This window comes from Phocoena sinus, chromosome 20, assembly GCF_008692025.1.
Source record: "Phocoena sinus isolate mPhoSin1 chromosome 20, mPhoSin1.pri, whole genome shotgun sequence".
NCBI classification, from domain to species: Eukaryota; Metazoa; Chordata; class Mammalia; order Artiodactyla; family Phocoenidae; genus Phocoena; species Phocoena sinus.
Genome location: NC_045782.1, coordinates 40,556,662 through 40,576,733, shown reverse-complemented (window position 1 = coordinate 40,576,733; position 20,072 = coordinate 40,556,662). Strand labels below are relative to the sequence as shown.

The 20,072-nt window shown below is 52.4% G+C and overlaps 1 protein-coding gene across 1 annotated transcript; it reads left to right on the top strand.

Moving 5' to 3' along the window:
- Positions 1-6,021: 6,021 nt before the first annotated feature.
- Positions 6,022-6,654, top strand: PPY (pancreatic polypeptide). Its single transcript, XM_032617486.1, has 3 exons — positions 6,022-6,212; positions 6,399-6,470; positions 6,630-6,654. Exons 1-3 carry the CDS (start codon positions 6,022-6,024, stop codon positions 6,652-6,654), a joined length of 288 nt encoding a protein of 95 aa, XP_032473377.1.
- The last annotated feature ends 13,418 nt before the right edge of the window (positions 6,655-20,072 follow it).

The following is a 20,072-nucleotide window of genomic DNA, read 5'->3' as shown; positions in this document are numbered from 1 at the left end:
CTGCACAGGTGGCCAAAAAAAGCACTTACTTATGTGCTAGACACTGAGCTATTTGTTTTACATACATTATATTGCCAGGATATTGATGTGGCTTTTAAAATAGAGACAGAATTAAAAATGGCTTAAACAAGAAAGGAGTTTAGTTTTCTCCTACATAAAATACGAGTGGCATCTGGGGAGTTGGCATCTCTGCTCCATGGGGGCATCCAACATCCCAGGTTTCTATTCTGAGGCTTCCCCACGCCCTCATCTACACGACTGAAGATGGCCCACCACCACCGCATCCATGTTCTAGCCACTGGGAAGGGAGGGAAGGAGAAAGAGGAGGTGCGCTTGTTACTACGCTGTGTAACAAGTTATCCTATAACTTAGTGGCTTAAATAACCGCTGTATTTCACTCATGATTTTGTGTGTCAGGACTGGGAAGGGCTTGACTAGGCAGTTGTCCCTTGGAGCCTCTCATGCAGTGGCTGTCAGAGGTTGGCTGGGTCCGGCAGGTGCTGCTGGCTGTCGTCTGGGATCCCAGCCCGGCACCAGCATCATGCCTTGGGGTAGTTGGACTTACACGGTAGCTGGTTTCCCCCAGAATGAATGCTCCAAGAGAAGCAGAAGGCGCTCCATTGCTGTATTAGTTTGCTAAGGCTGCTGTAACAAAGTACCACAAACTGGGTGGTTTAACAACAGTTCTGGAGGCCAGATCAAGGTGTTTGGCAGGGTTGGTTCCTTCTGAGGGCTGTGAGGGAAGGATCTATTCCAGGCCTCTCTCTTTGGTTTCTAGATGGGTGTCTTCACTCTGTGCCTCTTCACATCATTTTCCCTCTATGCGTGTCCGCTTCTGTGTCCAAATTTCCCTTTTCTTTTTTTTTTTGCGGTATGCAGGCCTCTCACTGTTGTGGCCTCTTCCGTTGCGGAGCACAGGCTCCGGACGCGCAGACTCAGCGGCATGACTCACGGGCCCAGCTGCTCCGTGGCATGTGGGATCCTCCCGGACCGGGGCACGAACCCATGTCCCCTTTCCCTATTTATAATAACAATAGTCATGTTGGATTAAGGGCCTGCTCTACTCTAGTATGACCTCATCTTAATTAATTACATCTGCAATGACGCTATTTCCAAATAAGGTCACATTCTGAGGTAGTGGGAGTTAGGATTTCAACATATGAATTGGAAGGGGGGTAGCAGAACACAATTTAACTCGTAACAATTGCCTTTTATGACCTGGCCTCAGAAGTCACATAGCATTTTCCATTATACTCTACTGGTCCAAGCGGTCACAGGTTCACCTGCACTCAAAAAGAGGGGACTTAGACCTCATCGTAGAACTACTTGTGGGATAGGAAGTATTTTTGTGGTCACTGTTGGTGCCATTTGTCACAGGGGGGTACATCCACTTGTAAAAACAGAATGGCACAAATCACTCAAATTCTCATCTCATTGCTTAAAACTTAGTCATATGGCCCTACCTCACTGCAAGAACAGCCCAGGAGATGTCTTCAGCTGAATGGCCATGTGCCCACTTTAAACTCTTATATGATGGAAGGAGGAGAGAGTAGATATTGGGGCAGCTAGCCTAATCTGCTACAAACACCATCTCCTTTGAACATCATCTAGAAATCATTTGGTCTTACCTCTTTATTGAGCAGATGGAAATTTCAAGGCCCAGAGAAGGGGAAAGACTTACAGGAGGCCATAGAGTTAGGGACAGAGGTAAGAGAACCCACCCTGTGCCTGTTCTGATTCCATTAACTGTTAAATCTAAATGCTTCTGCCAGAAATGCAAGACTCCCGATACACACCCTTTCTCCTCTGGTGGCATCTCCCACGATTCCTTGATGTGCACCCCTGAGCTGCTCAGTCCTGCTGCCACCTCCCTGCTTCTGTGAAATAGCATCCCCTCACTCCTCACCATTCCTCACATCCACCTCAAGCCTCATTTCCTTCGGAACCTTCCTGGTCTGCCCTGAGTATATCTGTAGCCCGAATCTGAGCTCTCACACCAGGAGTTCTTCAAGGGCAGGGACCCCAAGGTTGGTGCAATAGCCTCAGGGACAAAAGATCTGGATGTGAAAAAAAAAAAAAAGATCTGGATTTGAGTCCCATCTCTGCCATTCATTGGCTGTGTGACTGGCCTAGTCATTTAATTTCACTGCATCTATTCCTTCACTGGTTAAACAGGGATCCTTAAATAATAATACATCTTACACCTTAAATAATAATAATAGTTCGCTGCTTTAAGGCTCAGAGAGATGATGTAAGTTGCTAAAGGTCACACAGCTAATGAATGGCAGAACTGGTGAGTAGGAGAGCTGAATCTACAGGTCAGCTTGGCATAGCCTGGCACATGCTTATGAGTATCCCCCTTCTTTTCCTTTCTTCTCCTACTCATTCCTAACCCATCTCAAAACTGCTCTGGCATCGCCCCCTTCCACCCCAAAGGAAAAACTCCCCTCCTTCCAGAGCCAGCCCCTACGTTTTCCTTTCCTCCCCATTCATCCATCCCTCTTCCCCAACACTTTATTATATGGATTGGTTTAGCCTTTCTCTTAGCAAGAAAGAAGCCTTCCTCTTCAGGAAAAATTCGAGCTGACAATGATAGGATTTGCTTTTGCAGGCACTCGCGGCAGGGAGAGCTATTGAGCACTCCTGAGCCTGCAGGGGACCCTGGAGGCAGATGGAGTCCCCAGGGCGGAGGGAAGTGGGGACAGAGCCCGGGTTCCAAATCAGTGACCTGAGCCCTTAGTTGGGCCTGAGTTGGTCCTAAGGGGGTGGGATAGGGGCCCAAGGTGTGTGTGAGAATCCTCAGCCCAAGGGGTTTCCCCAGGGAATGGGGGACCCCCTGGGTTCCTGGTATCTGGGGGTGGCCACAGCTTAGCTTTCCCCACCTCTCCTGCTGCCATCCAGTGTGGGAATAAGACATTGGCCTAAGAGTTGGCCCAGGCTGCTTTGGAGGAGCTCTTGTTGTAGGGGGTGGGTATGGAGGGTGAAATGCTGGTCCAATTCCTGCTCTTGCAGTCCCATATGTGGGGACCCCCGTGCCCCTTGCTACTGTCCACTCATCTTCACCTAGTGACCCCAGGTGTTTCTGGGGTCTTCCTTTCCTCGTCTCATTGAGCCCTTACGCCATCCCCAACGCTGCCCAATGGCCATCGTCCCCGTCCCAGAGGCATGAGGTTTGGCAGGGGGAGAGAGATCACTTCCGCCTTCACTTACTCTGTCTGCGGGTAAGTCCTTGGTGCTTCTCTAAGCAGGGCTCCATGGCAAGCCCTGGGAATATACGAAGGTGAGTGAGAAGCATCGCCAGTCTGGACACGGCCATATGGTTTAGAAAGCACATCCACTACCCCTTCCTCCTCAGTTGTCACAACATCCCTGAGAGGACCCAGAAGAGGAATCACTTGTTTGCAAAGGCGAAAAACGAAAGCTGTAGGTTCAGCTGACATTGTAGAGTAACTGTCATTTCTTAGGCACTGACAAAGCTATGACAAAGCTATGTCCCCTCTGTGACAGGCCAAAACTATAGATGGCCCCAGCACTTGAGACAATCCCCAGGTCTACCATCTGTCTGCAGGGGTTGGGAGCTGACCGGGGTGGTGGCCAGAACCGTCCCACAGCACTACAGTCCTGTGGGAGACCAGACCTGTTGAACTAGGGTTGGAGCCTGGCGCCCCCTGGTGGCAGCCTGCAGCCTCTGCTGGCTTCACCAGAGGCCCTCCCGGGACCAGACACTAATTCACCCTTGTTTTACCAAGTGGGATCCCGAGGCCACAGAAGGGCCAGGGCTAGCGGAGACCGAACGACCTCCATATTTGCTTTGCAGAATGTAAGTTGTTGTTGGGTGAAGCATCATTGTTCTTGTTGCCAGAAGTCAGAACTGAGAGGAACAGGACAGAACACTGGTGTTTCCTGAAGCTTCTTTAATCCTCATTATCTCAAGGAAAAGCAAAGCTCAGATCCCTGCAGCATCACCTCCAGTCCTTACCCACCCCCACCCCCCCACCCCCCCGCCCCCACAACCAAATCCTCTCCTGACACACTCTTTTGGTGTCCTGATCTGGGACAGCAGAACCTCAGGGGTGAGAAGTCCTTTGCTCCCTACTCAGGCTTCATTGAGCTATTCAGTCACTTGTGCTCCTTGGCCTGAGCTGGGGAGGGGGCAGGGGGCTGGGGAAGGGACGCTGAGTAGGGGAGACTCAGAGGTTCCTGGGGGCGGGGTGGGGGTGGGGCTGCTGGTACTGGTGGGGTTGGGAATCTAAGCCAGAACTTGAGTCCTGGACAACTGTGTGATCTTGGGCTGGTGTCTTCGCCTCTCTGAGCCTCATGCTTCTCAGCCCCAAATCAGGAAATTATAGCAATATTTTAACAGCCCTACTTAGAAGAGTCCAGATTTTGGAGTTAGACTTTGTTTCAAACCCTGTATCTCCCACTGACTAGTTATGTGGCCTGAGGCTAGTTACTTAATGTCTCTGAGACTTAGTTTCTGAATCTGTAAAATGGGTTGTTGAAGGAACTCACTGAGGTGACTGAGCTGGGAACACTTTGGAAAATTCAAGGCTTTCCAAAGGATGCTGGTTTTTATCACTTCCCTGGAATGGGGGTGCTGAGAAACGGCTACTAGATATTGGCACCCCCCTCTCCCCGGGGCACATCAGTTCTCATTCTGCATCCCATACACCAGCCAGGGAGAGGGTTTCTCCCTGCCTGGGTCCCCACTCCTTTCCACACTCCCTGAAGCATCTCTCCCGTTCCCATCTTGTTCTAATCACAAACTGGAAAGGAAGTCCTGAGTCTCCAGTCTTCATCCCTGGAGTCTCTGAGCCACAGCCTCAATCTTCTGCCCTGAGGGAATCTGTTTGAGGATTTGGGTTAATCCTTGGGAGGCAGGCGGAGCTGTTCCCAGGCCTGTAATCAGAACCTTCCAGTTATCCTGATGTTCCAGAACCCCGTCCTTCTTGAACTAAGCCTGCTCTGGTGCCCGAAGGCAGAGGGGGGCCTACAGGAGGCTGATTGTGGTCCATAACTTTTACCCATTATGCACTAGTGTGGCACCCATAACACTTCCCTGTTCCCCTCCTGTACCTGGCCCTAGCGCGCTGGCGTTGTGGGCACCCGGGAGACGGTGGGAGGAGGGGCTGAGGGCTGGGGAGTGAGAGAGGCTGACAGGAGGCGGGGACTCTGGGGGGCTGAGGACTATAAAAGGGTTATGGCCAAGGGCAGGGGGATCCATCCGGCCTGAGGCAGGCACCCGCTTGGTCCAGCACCCGCTCCCTCAGGATTCAGGGTAAGTGGGCTCAGCCTGTCCTGAGCTCGGGGTCGGGGTCTCCGAGGGGCTCGGGCTGGAATGTGGGGAAGGAGCCGGTGCCTTGCAGGGCTGGGGGCCTCCGGAGGACTGAGGTCCTACGTGGGTCCAGCTCTACATCTGGACAAATCCAGCACCCTGGAAGAGCAGCCTGCCGCTGACTAGAAGACTGCAAATGTGCACGGGGCAGGGGATGGTGGCTGTGGACACAAATCCATGCGTGTGACCGGCCTCTTGCTCACAACGACAGGGGCTGTGGTGTCCTCTCCAGGACCCGCATCAGCATGTCTACCCCTGGCGGGGAGGCTGGGGAGGGTGGGAGGGCAGCCCACCAACAGGCAACGGATTCCTGCCCTTTGGTTCGCAAGTTCATTCTGTGTGCCCCCAACCTGCAGGGGAGCGGGCGTGCCCCTACTTCCCAGCAGCCCCTCTGCTCCAACTCCCACCCCGCACCTGCCTCTTCAGGGCCATCAGGCCCTGGATGTCCTGAGTCCTGTGTCTCTTGCCCCACGGCCCCACCTTCTCTGCTACACTTTTCTGCTCTGCCCGGGCCCTGGCTAAGCTCCGCCTGCTGCGCTGCTCCTGAGAGGGGCCGTCGTGCTCTCCAGGGCAGGCTCTAGGAGGAGGGGTGGTCAGGTCTGAGTAGCCCTTTGCTCTCCGTCCCAGGCTTGGAGACGGGTGACGGGCTCCGTGCTGCCTCTGTCTCCCTGCTCCTTGCCCCTCAGATGGCCGCCTCTCGCCGCTGCCTCTTCCTGCTGCTTCTGTCCACGGGCGTGGCTCTGTTGCTGCAGCCACCGCTGGGTGCCCGGGGGACCCCGCTGGAGCCAGTATACCCGGGGGACAATGCCACGCCGGAGCAGATGGCCCAGTACGCAGCGGAGCTCCGCAGATACATCAACATGCTGACCAGGCCCAGGTGTGTGCGAGAGAGGGCGAGAGACCCCAGCCCTAGACCCTTTCACGCTCTTGGGAAAGCAGAGCATCTCTACTGATCTGGCCTGGGCCCCTGTGCCCCGGGCGGGATGGTGCCGAGGGGTAGGCACGGGGCAGGTGAGCTGGCACCTCGGCACAGCGTTGGCCCCAGCTACCTCTCCCCTCCCAGGTATGGGAAAAGAGACAAAGAAGGAGCGCTGGACTTCTCGGAATGTGGCTCCCCCCACGCAGCTGCCCCCAGGTGGGCTTGCTTCCCTGCCCTGTGTGTCCAGATGCCTGGGGCAGAAATGGGTGTGTGTGTCGGGGGTGGGGGAGAACAGGGGCCTAGGGCTGGCCTGAGGTCTTCCGAGGGCACGAGGACTACCCACTCACGCTGCCACGCTCTGCCCTCTCCGCACAGGCAGCTCAGCCCGAGGGACTCGTAAAGTCACCTCCTGCCCCTCTGACTCCAGGGCAGTGCCGGCCCAGCTCGCCCTCCCGCACCCTTTGCTCTGGCCGCAGCTTGCTCCCTGCTCCCATGCAGGCAGGCTAAATAAAGCACATCAAAGTCATAGCCTCGTTCTCTCTGTGTCTCTGGGGACCCCAGGTCGGGGGCAGGAGCAGGCCAAATGCACAGGAAGAAAGGGCGGGGCGAGGGGGAGAAGAAGGGAAACAAGGGTGTTACAGAACGTCTGTAGGGTCATCAGAGCCATCCAGCTCAACCTCTCCACTTCACAGACGGGCAAATTGCGGCCCAAGAGGAGGCAGGGACTCCCCCAAGTTCATTCAGCTTGAATCATCCCATTTCAGCATCCCTAGACCCTCCTGATCATAGGCTAGATGGCAGCCCTGCCCCCAAAGGCACCCCCTTGAATGCTTTCCTATAGCCTAGGCAGTAGGTGAAGTGCTCATTTATACTAAAGTGTCCTTGGCATGGGGGTGGGCGCGACAGCCCAGCCCAGAGGAATGACTGGGGTTAAGACAGTCACCGGCTAAACCTGTGGCATTGGAGCTGCCCTCCTCTGGGCAGTCAGAGGTGTGTCACTGTGCGTGTTCGGTCGAAGGGCACGGTGCCCAGCAGAAGCACGGCCGGAGGAGGGGGACATGGTGGGGAGGGGTCTGGAGATGGTGTCACGTGAGGTTGTTGGGAAAAGGAGCCTCTGTGTGCCAGGGACATTTAACCCTCTCTGTGAGGGGGGAGAAACTGTTATCCTCGCTCTACAGAGGAGGAAACCAAGGCTCAGAGAGGTCCAGCAGCTTGTCCAAGGTCCGGCAGCAGATGGCAATCTAATACAGGGATACAGCATTGGCTTTAGAGTCAGATGAACCTGGGTTAGAATCCAGGATGTGCCATGTTCCCTGTGTGCTTTTGGGCCAGGACATAACCTGAATGATAGGGTTGTAGTGAGCAGGACGTGAAATAATGCATGTAAAACATTTAGCATGGCCCTTAACCCAGAAAAGTGCTAGCAGACGGGAGCTTCTGCAGGGCAGACTTGCAGCCAACCAGATGCTTCCATAAAGCATGGTGGACAGACGAGCAGAGGGATGGGCTCTGGAAGGCAGGCTTTCCTTGACTATAAGTTTCATCTTTGAAGAACCAGAAAACTGGAAAGGACTTGCCCTGAGAGGTAGTGAACTCCTGAATGTAAGAGCTATTCAAGCAGTCGCAGGAGGGGAGGCCGCGGGAGGAATTCGGCCTTCCAGGGAGGAGGCTGCATTGGCTGAGCTCTCCGGCCACCTCCAGGAGTCCAGTCAGTGGACTGCACACTCCAGCTCTGGGAGGGTGAGGACCCTGATCCTGCCCGGGGAGGCCTGCACTGACGAGGGGTCCCAGTGGCCCTTGCCAACCCTTGCCCTTCTCAGGCATCCTGAATAGGTGGGCATGGGCTGATGTGTCTGCGACTGGGAGGGAGTGACCTTGTCTCTCTCCTCTTCTCCTGGCCTGGGAGCACCTGTGGATAGGGGTCATGGCAGGGGTGGGGGGAGAAGTGAGAGAATTCAAACCTTCTTGGTTCCTGGAATGGCTCCTTCTGCCTCCCCTACATGTCCTGCCTGACGAGATGGGGCTTGTGGGTTCGGTGGATGAGGGGGTCCACTTTTCTGGGCTCAGCACCTCACACTGACCCCATGGCAACGACACCACACTGTGGTTCCCCTCAAGTCTTGGCTGTCTGGTGTGTGCAAACGACTTGAAAGTGGAACTAGGCCCTGAAAGGCAAAGGGCTGGAGAGGATGCCGCCACTGGGCAAGCGCATGGCTCAGGCTGATTCTTACATCCAAGGGGGTGTCCAGGAGGGGGGCTGGTTTCAGCAGGAGAATAGAGTTTGAGTTTGGATGATGGAGCCTTAAGTCCCAGAATTTCCCCTGGCAGCTAAGGGGATGGGTTCTAGGTTGCGAGAGGTGTAGTTACTTCCCAGGAGCAGGAATCGGGACTCTGCTCAGGACATACCTGAATGTGACAGTTGGATCAGGAAGGGGCCTCTGCCCCTGCCCCCAGGGGAGACAGCTTCTCGGGGACAGGCCTGGCTGAGCTCCTGCCCTCTCCCTGCTCTGCTCACAGCCAGAGGGGCTGAGAGGGTCCCCGGGGGTGGGGCAAAGCCAGGACCTTAACGCTCTGCACACTGTGCCAACCCTGACCTCCCAGACTGGCATCAAAGCTGCCCTGCTCGGGGCAGAAACTTGGGGGGTGGGGTCTGGCTGAAGCTCCTCCCCCGAGGTTGCTGGGACCCACTTCTCTCACCTCTGCTCTCCCTCTTGTTTAGGGCCCCCCCGCCCCTCCCCCGTAGTGGTGTAAGTGTCTGAGGTGGGGGAAGATGGATGGGTCGCAGGGAGGAAGCAGGGAAGACCCCACAGCTGAGGTCTTTTTTCTTCTACTGTAGCAGCTCCAGGAACCCCTCTCCCCCCTCCAAGGACAGGTCCCTTCTTGCCCAGGGCTCACAGAAGTCAAGGAAGCAACAGAGATTCCGTTTCTCTTTATTGTTCTCACCGGGGCCGGGCTGGGCAGGAGTTGGGCCCCTCTCAGCATATAAAGAGGGTCGGTGGGCAGGGAGACTTGAGTTGGGCTTCTGGAAGTCAAAGCCCAGCCTGGAGAAGGAAGTCCCCGGAGCCCTGGATTCCCCCCAGCCCTCAGGGCTTCCTTTCGCTCCCGCCCAGCCTGCCCCCAGTTCCGAGGCCCCTGACTGGTGCCAGCCGAGCCCAGGCTCTCCTACCTGGGGCCCCGGGAGGAGGCTGCTGGTCGGGGTTTCGCGGCGTTCCGGGGTGGCAGGTTCGTGGTGCTCCGTCGGGGGAGTTTCGTGGCGTTCGCTGATAGCGGTTTCGTAGCGTTTGCTGGTGGAGTATTCTTAGGGTTGTTCGCGTCATTAGAGTTCTTAGGGTTCTTGGACTTCATGCTGGGCAGCACGTCTTTGCAGAGGCCATGCGGCTGCTCTCCGAGCCCGGTTCCGGGCCGCGATGCGCAGGGAGTGGGGTGGGGTAGGGTTGGGTAGCGGGGGCAGGTGGTGTCTGTTTCCTCCCCTCCCACTCCCTTCCTCCCTGCCCACCTGCTGTTGAAGAGCTTCTCTATGTACTTGTTGAACTGGCCGAAGCTGGGCAGCCAACGGGCAGCCCTAGGCCTGAGACGCTGCGGCGCTTGCACTTCCCCACGGCCCCGTCAGGTCTCGGCAGCAGCGGCGCAGGCACAGCAGGGCGAATGCGCAGGCGCAGCGCAGAGCCGATGTCTGGAGCGGGCGGGGCGGTCACGTGACGCCCAGCCCTCCGACGCTTGGCGGGGTGGGCAAGCTGGGGTGCCCGGGCGCTCAGACCGAGGGACCCTCAGACTCTGGGACATAGACAGGTACACTACTGCCCCAAGGGACTTCCAGGTGCCCAGGCCGAATGGTGCACACCTGGCCGTGCACAGTGATGAGAACAAAGCACCAGGTAAACGGGGACCGTGGCGATGGACTGGGAGGCACACCCTGAGATGAACACACCAGGACGCCATAGAGCCATTGGTCAGCTCCCTAATCTCACTGACTTCCGTGACTCCTTCCTCACCCCACTCTGGCCTCTCCTGCCTCTTTGCTGTTCCTCAACAATGCCAGACATGCCTTCACTCTGCCTGGAAGCCTCCTTCCAGATATCCGTATGACCAGCTTCCTCGCCTCGCCTTCAGGAGTCAGCTCAAAATTCACCTTCTAAATGGACCCTACTCTGACGCCCTTATTTAACACTGCAACTCATCCCTTCATCTTGTTCTACTCCCCCCGCCCCCTCACCGCACCTTCTAACTTACTATATTCTATGCTTATTTTTTCTTGTCTTCATCCCCAGCAGTAACCCCTCCACCGCTCCACCAATGTAAGCACCATGACAGCTGGGCTCTTTGCCTGTTTTGTTCACTGAGGTATCACAAGCACCTAAAACAGTGCCTGACATTTAGTAGGTGCTCAATACTGCGTGTTAAATGAAAGACTAACACAGTTGTGTACAGGAATGCTAGCCCAAGGATCCCCACGCACACCCAGCCGTGCACAGAGAATTTCGTGCTGGCAACACACAGACACACCCAGTGATTCACATACTTTGATGCCCATACACATGCTACATACCACCGGAGCCCCTGAGACCCTCAACCCTCTCTTGACCAGGAACGCCTCTCCTCCCCACCACCCAAAGCAGGGACAGGAAGCGCTGGCAGCTGTCCTGGCCATCAGACGGGCAGAGGGGGTCTGCCCTGGCCTCATTCATGACCTTAATGGCCTGAGGAGGGGTGCTTGGTGCCAGCCTCCGTCCCAAGCTCCTGGAGAGCACAGTTGACAGGGGCCACCAGACATTACCATGGTGCTGGGCAGGTGCAGAGCGGCACGGCAAAAGCATCTCTGGTCAGGACCTCCCAGCCCCTTTATATTCCTCGGCATCCATGTCCCCTTTCCCTCTAAGTCTCCACCTCCTCCTTCTCCTGCCCCTGTGTCATAACCTGGGAGTTGGGAACAGGGAGAGGGTGGGGGTGGAAGCACATGGGCTGCCAGCTGTCCTGACCAGGGCACAGTCCCTGCCAGAGGCCCAGAGGTGTGGGTGGCAGAGGCAGAGGCACTGAGGAGTCGGGTAACTTTTCGCTCCAAGCCTACAAATCCTAGAGAGGAACTGTCTCGGGGGTTGAGAGGGAGCTGTGCTTTTCCCAGAGGCTATTTTCAGGGTTGGGAGGGGAGCTATGTTGAGAGACCAGGTGTTCCTTCCCATCCAGCTGGCTCCAGGGGGCCTCCTTTCCCTGCAGGGCTGCTGTGAGGCCTCAGAGCCCTTCTCCTGGCTTCTAGGCCTCCGGCGTGGATAGGGTGGGGGGGGGGGGGGTGAAGGTGAGCTTTCTGTCTTCAGGACCGCAGACCTCACTGCTCGTCCTGGGTATTTTCCCGGCCTGCCCTGCCACTCTGGAGCCCCTGATGGATGGCCTGCAGAGCCTTCTGAAGGGTGGTGGGTGTTGGCTGCCTGCTTGAGGGATGAACTCAGGCCTTGGGCTGCCTCAGGTCACAGAGTTTTGGCTGTGTGGCCTGTCACGGCCCCTGTAACTGCACAACATTACTGCTTTTCTGGGGTAAGGTTGAGAAATGTAGGCTGATGCTTTTTCATGCCCATCCCACTCCCAGAAGGGGCACAGTAGGAAGAGCAGGGGCTTCTGGGTAGGAATCCTGACTTCACTACTTCCTGGCTGTGTGACCTTGATTAAGGGACATTATCTCCCCTGAGTCTCCGCGGCCTTGTCTGTGCAATGGAGCTGGTTACACCTAGAGCACAGAGCCGTTGTGAGGATTGAGTCAGATGATGTAGCTGAAGCCCTTGGACAGCTCCCGGCACTAAATAAGCGATTAGCGTGTGTGAGCCCCTCTACTCCCCGATGTGCTCTTTCCCCCCACCCCCATTCACACTTCTCCCTCAGGGGAAGGGGTGAGAAACTCAATGTCAATGTCACAGAAGTTTATAGGATGGCTCAGTAGCCAAGTGAGACCAGGACTACATTTCCATGGAGCCTAGAATCTCCAGAAAAACAATGAGATTCCTATGATAAAATTCCATAGTACAAGGCGGGAGGAGAGATCTAGGGGCCAGTGTACCTCAAATCCCAACAAATAGGCTATTATTTATCCTACTTAGGCACAAGCCCAGCGCTGATGCCCCCATCCCCGAAAGAGCTCGAATATGTGTCCTCTTGAAGCTTTGGCTGTGAGAACCCAGGCTGCCCTTACAAACCCCTGGGTTCCTCCTCCGGCACCACGGGCCCTCAGTCCCTCACTCTTCCGGGCTCAGTTCATCCCAGGAACCATCAAGTTCTGAGGGATGGTGCTCGGCTCCCCTCCTTCCTGGCCCAGAATAAGAGAAAATGCTCGATAGGGTGAGCAGGTTGCAGGAGGAGGCATAAAGGACTCAATATTATTATCAATAACAGTAGCTCTATGAATATAGAGTTATATATTGTTGATAACTGATAATCATCGCAGTTGCTCAGTGCTGGGTACCAGGAGAAGCTTTCTGTTGCAGCATCTGTAATATTGATGACCCATGCAGGCATTGTTAACTCCCCATTTGAGGAAACAGGCTCAGAGAAGTTCTGAGACCTACCCTCTTGGATCTGGAGAAACAGGCCCATCTTCTTGGAAAGTTACCCCCAGCCAGTTACATGCCTCTCTGTCCTTCAGGCCTCGGGCCATCTGCAGTCCTGAGTCCCCCTCCATCACCTCCCAGTCCCTTGGTCCATCAACTGCTCCTAACTCAAGCAAGACCGCTGGCCGTGCTCTGCGCCCCTCCCCCACTCCCAGTCTCCTTCCATCTGCTTGGCTCTGTTTCTCCCAGGGACCTTTCCGAGTGAACTCTTCTCTGCCGCTCCAGTCAAGACACAGGCATCAGCATCAGACTGACCTGGCCTCCAAGCTTACCATGCTGCCTGCTGGCTGTGCATCCCTGGATAAGTCACTTTGCTTCTCTGAGCACGGTGTCCTCAGCTATGGCGGCCACAGGGTTATTGGGAGGCAAAGCTGAGAGAAGGCTCCTTAGGCTTTCAGCCCCAAATCTGCCTTGAATTCTGTGAGTTGCCCCTGGACCCTTCAGAGAAATTCCCTCTTTTGCTTAAGCTGTCTTGAGTTGGACTTTTACTTGCTACCAAACCAAAGCAGACTGAAAAACCTTTGATTAATAAGCCTCCCATTACTTCCTGGATAAAGCCCAATCTTCTTAGCATGATATCTAAAGTCCTTCGCAATTTGACCTCAGCCTACTTAAAAAAAATAACTTTAAAAACAATTTTGTAGAAATGTTTAAACACAAAACTCCGCCCATTTTAAGTGTACAATTGGATGCTTTTTGACAAATACGTAATCAACCCCACAGTCGAGATACAGAACATTTTCATCACCCCAGCAAGTTCCCTCCTGCTGCTTTCCAGCTTATCTGGCCAGAACCGGGCATCCCCTCAGGCTGAGAATGTGGCCCGGGATGGAAGGTTCTGGAGGAAACAGTTGCCTGCCGTGACTTAGGAGAAAATGTAGCTATCGTGTTAAGAAATTAAGTAGGCTATGCACTGAGCCCTCATTAGTAGAATAAATATTAAAATGACAAGAATGCAAATAATATCATCTTAAATTGAGGTTGGTAAAAGAAATGCTGGTCTGGAAATTACTGGTATTTTGCCTTACAGGAAAAATGACAGTCAGCTTACTAATTCCCACTCTGGTCTGGCCCAGGGGAGGCCTCCCTCAATAAGAGTGCATAGAACAGATGGTGCAGCCCCTGTGGGAAACAGTCTGGCTGTTCCTCAAAACGCTAAACATAGAATTGCCATATGAACCAGCAATTCCATTCCTAGGTGTGGACTCAAAAGAAATGAAAAACGATGTCCACACATAGCAGTATTATCCATTATAACCAAGGAGTGGAAACAACCCAAGTATATATCAACTGATGGATGGATAAACAAAATGTGGTACAGCCATGAAATGGAATGTTATTCAGCTATAACAGAATTATGTAGTAGAGAACTGAACCTTGCTGGTTGTCTAGGGCCGGGCGGTCTTTTAGGTCTTTTGCAACCAGTCGATTGCTGGTTGTCTAGGGCCGGGCGGTGTCGGGGATGGAAGGTGAGTGCTAGAGGGCATGAAGTTTCTTTTGGGGGGGTGATAAAAAGTACCCTAAAATTGATTATGGTTGTCAGTTGCACAGCTCTGTGAATGTACCAGAAACTACTGAATTGTACAGAGTAAATGGGTGAATTTTATGGTATATGAATTATATCTCAATAAAAATTTTACCCCCCAAAAAAGAGTGTGAGTGGAATTGAAGCTCCTAGAAAAGGGAATTTGCTGTGTTCACTGGTGTGTCCCAGTGGCTGCAACCCCTCCAGGAGGACAGGTGCTCAATAAATATTGGGCAATAAATATGCCAAGTGACTCCTGGCACTGAAGCAGGGCCCTGAGGACTCCCAGTCTGGAATTTTCCAGACCACTCCCCTTTGCAAAAACAAGAGCTGTTCTTAGAGCATCTGTACCTCCACTCTGCTTTGGGACCCAGCCAAAAGGCTTAGCCAGATTGCGTTGAGGCCTGTGGCCTAAGAGTGAAGGCAAGACAAAGAGGATGGGAGGGACATCAAGAAGATTGACCTACTGTGTCCCAGGCATGGGATCAGCCCCTCCAGCCTCCCGTGGGTTAGCCCAAATACCCACATCATCGAAGAGATTCCTTGGGATGAAAGATTTGAGTCTGAGGCTCTCAGATCCATGGGCTGTGAGGAGAGAGCCAGGGCTGTGAGGAGAGAGCCAGGCCTGTCTCCTTTGGAAGGAGTCTCAGGCTTGGAGGAAAGGGTATTGAAGGCTCCAACCAAGCTCAGACAGGAAGAGCCAGGTTCAAGAATTGACTCCCACCATTTCTCTCTGAGACTCTCTGATCCCTCCCCAGATGCTTTGGCCCCATCTGGGGGGTGGCCTGGCCTGCCCTCCCTCATCCCCCTGGGAATGTGTAAGGAAGTGAAATTCACATCCTGATTCTTCATATTCTGTTACTCAGGCAAGATAGTTATCATGTGTTCACTCAACTAACGTCAGGCATCTGTTCTCCTCCACGCATTGGGCAGTGTCCATGGGACAGGGAGTGAGTAAGGCGCTGTTCCCTCTGCTGGAGTTCAGTCTAGCATAAGAGCCAGACATGGGCATCACCTGCCAGAAGACCCCTAAACGCCATCACAGCCGCTTGAGCAAAACAAGAGCCCCAGGAGTCCAGGGCAGGGCAGGGATGGGACCAGAGAGGCCTCACAGAAGAGGAATTGCCAGAATTGGACCCCAGGGGGGATTTTGCTGGGCAGAGGAGCAGAAAACAGCTCATTCCAGACAGAAGGAACAGCACAAGCAAAGGCAAGGTGTGTGTGTGGTGGGGGTGTGTGTGTGAGGGTGCAAGACTGTCCAGGAGGCCACTGGAGTCAAACAGGTAGAGGGCTGGACAGGTACAATGAGGCAGGAACAGCAGGAAATGCGGCTGAAAAAAGTGGATTGAAATGCAAATGGTCAGAACAGGGGAAAGATAAACAAACTGTGATACATCTCACAAAGGAAGAGTACCACTCAGCAAGAGAAGAGAACAAACGGCTGAGATGCTTAACAATACGGAGAAATGTCAAAAACATGATGCTGAGTGAAAGAAGTCAGACGCAAAAAGAACACACTGTTTGATGCCATTCATATGAATGGCAAAACTAAAATAAAATAGGCAAAACTAATCAATGGAGATCAAAGAAAGAGAAATGGAGCTGGAGGAGTCGGGCTCCTGGACTTCAGACTATACTGCAAAGCTACAGTGGTCAAGACAGTATGGTACTGGCACAGAAACAGAGGTATAGATCAATGGAACAGGATGGAGAGCCCAGAGATAAACCCACGCACATATGGTCACCTTATCTTTTTTTTTTTTTTTTTTCCGGTACGCGGGCCTCGCACTGTTGTGGCCTCTCCTGTTGAGGAGCACAGGTTCCAGACGCGCAGGCTCAGCGGCCATGGCTCACGGGCCCTGCCGCTCTGCCGCATGTGGGATCTTCCCGGACTGGGGCACGAACTCGTGTCCCCTGCATCGGCAGGCGGACTCTCAACCACTGCGCCACCAGGGAAGCCCTGGTCACCTTATCTTTGATAAAGGAGGCAAGAATGTACAATGGAGAAAAGACGGCCTCTTCAATGGGTGGTGCTGGGAAAACTGGACAGCTACGTGTAGAAGAATGAAATTGGAACACTCCCTAACACCATACACAAAGGTGAACTCAGAATGGATTAAAGACCTAAATGTAAGGCCAGACACTGTCAAACTCTTGGAGGAAAACATAGGCAGAACACTCTATGACATAAATCACAGCAAGGTCCTTTTTGACCCACCTCCTGGAGAAATGGAAATAAAAACAAAAATAAACAAACGGGACCTAATGAAACTTAGAAGATTTTGCACAGCAAAGGAAACCATGGACAAGATGAAAAGACAACCCTCAGAGTGGGAGAAAATATTTGCAGATGAAGCAAGTGACAACGGGTTGATCTCCAGAATTTACAGGCAGCTCATGCAGCTCAATGTCAAGGAAACAAACAACCCAATCCAGGAATGGGCAGAGGACCTAGAGAGACATTTCTCCAAGGAGGATATGCAGATTGCCAACAAGCACACGGGGGAATGCTCAACATCGTTAATCGTTAGAGAGGTGCGAATCAAAACTACCGTGCGATGTCATCTCGCACCGGTCGGAATGGTCATCGTCGAGGAAGCTGCAGGTGGTGAGTGCTGGAGAGGGTGTGGAGAAAAGGGAATCCTCATACACTGTTGGTGGGAATTTAAAAAATAATAATAATTTTTTTAAGTTTATTTTTTCATGTTTAATGTGAAAATGAAGATCTCATGAAGTTTACATATCACAGTATTAGGCATCATATAATATCAATTTTGATAGCTATAGTTACATCATCTAAAAATTACATGACGATTGGTGGCACGTTATGTGCTTTTCAAAACTGCAGTAAAACAGAAATAACGTGAATGCAAATACATATTACCAAGGACCTAGGGATCGCACTTAAATGACTGGATGGCAAACTTTACATGTTAGCAAGGTAAAAAGAAATTGCTAAATCTTTTTTTCCCCCTGTATTGAAATAATGAGTCTTAGATGACCAAATAACAAGATCCAAGATACCTTAAATCAAAATATTTACCAAAAGTTCAATAATGTTTTAGAGCAAACAAAAAACAAAAAGGTGAAATTAAGGAGATCATTTGTATTCTAAATTTAATTTTTTCTGTTCTTAGTTCCAAGCATTTCAAAGACTCTTTAAATAATACTTTTAAACTCCTAGTTAAAATAAAATGAGGTGAGGTAATATTTAATTAAAGCAACAAGTTATACCAGTTATGTAAAAATGTCTTCCTGTTAATTTCAGAGATATTTTGTACCATTCAACAAGGAAGAATCTTGAACAATTATCTCAAGATAATGCTGTGTCATCCGCGGAGCAGTGGCGAGATGCGGTCGTGCGAGACTCCTGAGGCCCGTGCAGGGAGAGGGGAACGAGAAGGAGGTTTTTTTTTTTTTTTTTTTTTTTTTTTTGCGGTACACGGGCCTCTCACTGTTGCGGCCTCTCCCGTTGCGGAGCACAGGCTCCGGACGCGCAGGCTCAGCGGCCATGGCTCATGGGCCCAGCCACTCCGCAGCATATGGGATCCTACCGGACCGGGGCACGAACCCGTGTCCTCTGCATCGGCAGGCGGACTTTCAACCACTGCGCCACCAGGGAAGCCCGAAGGGGGTGTTTTGACTGAAGTTTTGCTGGCAGGGAACTCCCTCCTGTCCTGTGATCCCCAGACCCATGAGGAGAAGGAGGACAGCTCCCTTATAGTGGTATCACAAACTAACAAATGCCTAATGTGTCCCTTTCCCAGCTCCCCCCTCCAAATGGGGGTGCCTCTAAGAGGGATGTTAGCCTCACGTCAGACCCAGGAGAAGCAGGAAGGAATTTGGCGTTGACTTAATAAAAGTGTCTGATGAATAGATAAATGACAAGGACCGACTCTATAGGGAACTATGTTCAATATCTTGTAATAACCTATAATGGAAAAGAATATGTATATAGGGCTTCCCTGGTGGCACAATGGTTGAGAGTCCGCCTGCCGATGCAGGGGACACGGGTTCGTGCCCTGGTCCGGGAAGATCCCACATGCCGCGGAGCGGCTGGGCCCATGAGCCATGGCCGCTGAGCCTGCGCGTCTGGAGCCTGTGCTCCGCAACGGGAGAGGCCACAGCAGTGAGAGGCCCGCGTACTGCCAAAAAAAAAAAAGAATATATATATAACTGAATCACTTTGCTGTACACCAGAAACTAACAGAACATTGTAAATCAACTGTACCTCGATTAAAGAAAAGAAAGAAAAAAAATGTCTGATGCAACATTATATACATATATATAACTTAAAATTCATAAAAAGAAGCATCTTTCATCATGCGGATCAGCTGTTTTTCCACGTCCCTGTGTAAGGAGAGGGCCGTCTCTCCCCTGAGTGAGGGGACGGAACTGACTCCTCTTGAGGGCATCAGCTCTGCCCCTGCTCTCAGAGGCTGTGCCAGGGGCAGCGAGGACCAGAGACCCTGGAGCCCCCAGCTGGGGGTGGCCAGGGGCCAGTCATGGACCTCTCTGGGCCCCCTCATCCTCAGACACCAAATGGAAGCCCCCTTCGCAGGGTGGGCACTAGAGAGCACAGATGGGACCATCAGTTCTTGGCGTCCTCTTCTCTTCCCTTCGATCTGGGGGCACATTTATCTGCTCTCCTCTGGGTTCCCTCAGTTCTTCCTGCTGCCCTGAGTCCATAGCTACCTTCTCAGGCAAGAGGCCTTGGGGGTTGTCTCTGCATCCAGCTGCCCGGCAGTCCTCACCTGTCCACGCCCCAGCCCTAGTCTAATGACCAAGGGCCTCAGGCCACATCTCCTGCTGACGATCCCTTACATGCACCTATTGCCAGCCTTGGCTGTAAGTTGGAATCCCCTGGGGAGCTTTTCAAACTTCTTTTGCGTGGCCCCGCACCCAGAGCCTGCACCCGTGTTAACCAGTACCCACTTGATGACAGGCGCTGCGCTAGGTGCTGGAGTTACAGCGGTTAATAAGATACATTCACCGTCTTCAAAGAACTTCACAGGTGTGGAAATAGGTATTTATTTAGTGGAATAATGAACATTTCAAGAAATATCTATCAAAAGGTTACCTCTTGGATATCCCTGTTGGCAAGGAGGTTTTTATCTCCTTTATGAGCAGAGCGGAAAGCGGTCTCCTGAGATACACAGATTGATGGAGTTGGAAGGGAATTTAGTTAACTAGTCCCTGTGCCCCAACCTCCCATTTTACAGATGAGGAAACCAAGGCCAAGAGGCTGAGTTTTCTGTGTGGGAGGAGGAAAGCAGTCTCCGAAAGCCAGAAGGCTCTTGCATTGTGGCATCCCCCGCCAGGTGCTCTTGAGAGCTGCTAAGCTGTTCTCAATCCAGTATCTGATGCCAAGTGAATAAAAGATTTAGGGCGCATTAGTAAAAGTATTTTAATCAAGTCTAGATACATTCAAGATTAGATTAAGCTGTGATGGATAACAGCTAAAGACTAGCAAGAAAGGTTACAAATTGTTAGGTATTTATTTCTTTTAAGGCTGAGGATTATATGCATAAACTTAATCTAAGTCAAATTTACATGTTATTTAAGTTCAGCTGTTTTTGTGAGTTATCATATTTTTGTAAGTTGAAGAATAATTGATGGAAAACTAAGCAAATCTCTTTACTAACCAAACCTACTAAGCCTGGCTCTGCCACTAGCTTGCTGGGTGATCCTGGGCAAGTCATT

Excerpts from the sequence above, each read along its gene's own strand:
- PPY (XM_032617486.1), top strand. The coding sequence starts at position 6,022 with ATGGCCGCCTCTCGCCGCTGCCTCTTCCTGCTGCTTCTGTCCACGGGC. Across the intron at positions 6,213-6,398 it reads AACATGCTGACCAGGCCCAG|GTATGGGAAAAGAGACAAAG; the intron begins GTGTGTGCGAGA and ends CTCCCCTCCCAG. Across the intron at positions 6,471-6,629 it reads CCCCACGCAGCTGCCCCCAG|GCAGCTCAGCCCGAGGGACT; the intron begins GTGGGCTTGCTT and ends CTCTCCGCACAG.